Here is a 1,704-nt window from a genome sequence, read left to right on the forward strand (position 1 = left end):
GCTGGGTGAAGCTGTTACGACGGGGCCACATCTGCCTTATCAGAATGAGGGACAGCTCACTGTCCTGTCTCCAGAGCCCAACTTCCCAGCTGTCACACTGGCATTCAAAACAAATACTCCTCCACCTCGGGCTTTACCCGGCCTCCCTTCTCCCCCTTCCAGTCAAGCTTCCTGGAGGAGTTGTCTGCACCTCCACGGCTTTCTCTCCTCCCGCTCGCTTCCTCCTCCACTTGAAATCTGCCTTCTGTTCCCATTTTCTCCACCAATACTGCCTTCCTCAAGGACACCAGTCATCACTTGCCCTGTTGCCTAATCCAGTGGCAGCTTTTCAGTCCTTATTTTCATTCATTCATTCATTCATTCATTCACTCATTCCACTCACATGTACTGCAAGGCTACGTTATACCAGCAGTGTTCTAGGCTTTGGGACACAGCAATGAACAAAGCCCAGCCCCTGCTCCCATGGATCTTTCATTCTAATGAGCGTGGGGGTGGGAGACAGATATTCAGTAAGCAGATGAGTAAAATATATCACCTATCAGATGGTGTCATGTGCTATGAAGAATAATAAAGCAGGGGAAGGGCCTAGGGTGTAGAGTGTGAGCAGGGTTGCTGTGCAGGGTTAGGTGGAAACATGAAGAAAACATGTAAGTCGAGGCCTGGTAAAAGTGAGGGATGGAGCATGTGGACTCCTGAGAAAGAGCTATACAAGCAGAGAGAACAGCAGGTGCAAAGGCCCTAATGCAGCGGTTCTCAACCTGTGGGTCACGACCCCTTTGGCGGTCGAACAACCCTTTCACAGGGGTGGCCTAAGACCATCCTGCATATCAGATATTTACATTACGATTTATAACAGTAGCAACATTACAGTTATGAAGTAGCAACGAAAATAATTTTATGGTTGGGTCACAACAGGAGGAACTGTTTTAAAGGGCCAGAAGGTTGAGAACCACTGCAATGTGAGAGAGTGCTTTGGATGTTCAAGGAACACCGCGGAGAACCATGTGGCTGGAGTGGAGCATGATGGGAGATGGGGCCAGAGAGATGACTGGGGCCAGACTGAGGGGGAGCCTTGTCAGTGATGGTCAGGGGTTCGACTTTGACTCTGAGTAGAGATACCCTGTAGGATCCCAAGCAGAGAAGGGGCATGATCTGACCTACGTTTAGCTGCTGGGATTTGAGGACAGAAACAAGGAGGGCAGCCAGGGGGGGCTGCAGCAACGTGAGGGAGAGCTGATGGTAGATGGGACCAGAACATTCTGGGTCTGCCTCGATGGTGGACCCAACAAGACTAGCTGATGGATTAGATGAGGGTATAAGAAAAAGAGGGGTATCAAGGGTAACACAGAGGTTTGGGATCTGAGCTCTGGAAGGACGGGGCTTCCGTGCCCTGGGACGGGTGTCCCATCAGAAAGGATGGTACACAGCTGGACAGACACAGAGGCCAGCAAGCACCCCTTGCTTCTGAAACACCTTTCGCTTGGCCTCGAAGCACCTCGCCCTCCTCTCTGGATGCTCCTCTCACACAGGGGACCCTCTCCTGCACCCTCTCTCCTTCTTTCCAGAAAATCCCACCCATTTCCTTAACTTGAACTCCTACTTTTCCACTCTCAATTCCCTAATCCAAGGGTCAGCAGCCTTTTGCTGTAAAGGCCTGATAGTAACCATTTTAAGCTTTGCTGGGCGGGGGGGGGGGGGGGGGGG

General features: G+C 51.3%; 1 protein-coding gene across 1 annotated transcript in view; it reads right to left on the reverse strand.

Annotated features, from left to right (window-relative positions):
• ABCC6 (ATP binding cassette subfamily C member 6) overlaps positions 1–1,704 on the reverse strand; it is a 52,688-nt gene that overhangs the window by 17,965 nt on the left and 33,019 nt on the right. Inside the window, 1 exon segment of the mRNA XM_023765110.1 lies at positions 1,162–1,291. Coding sequence (XP_023620878.1) covers positions 1,162–1,291 — 130 coding nt within the window.

This window comes from Myotis lucifugus, unplaced genomic scaffold (assembly GCF_000147115.1).
Source record: "Myotis lucifugus unplaced genomic scaffold, Myoluc2.0 scaffold_376, whole genome shotgun sequence".
NCBI lineage: Eukaryota > Metazoa > Chordata > Mammalia > Chiroptera > Vespertilionidae > Myotis > Myotis lucifugus.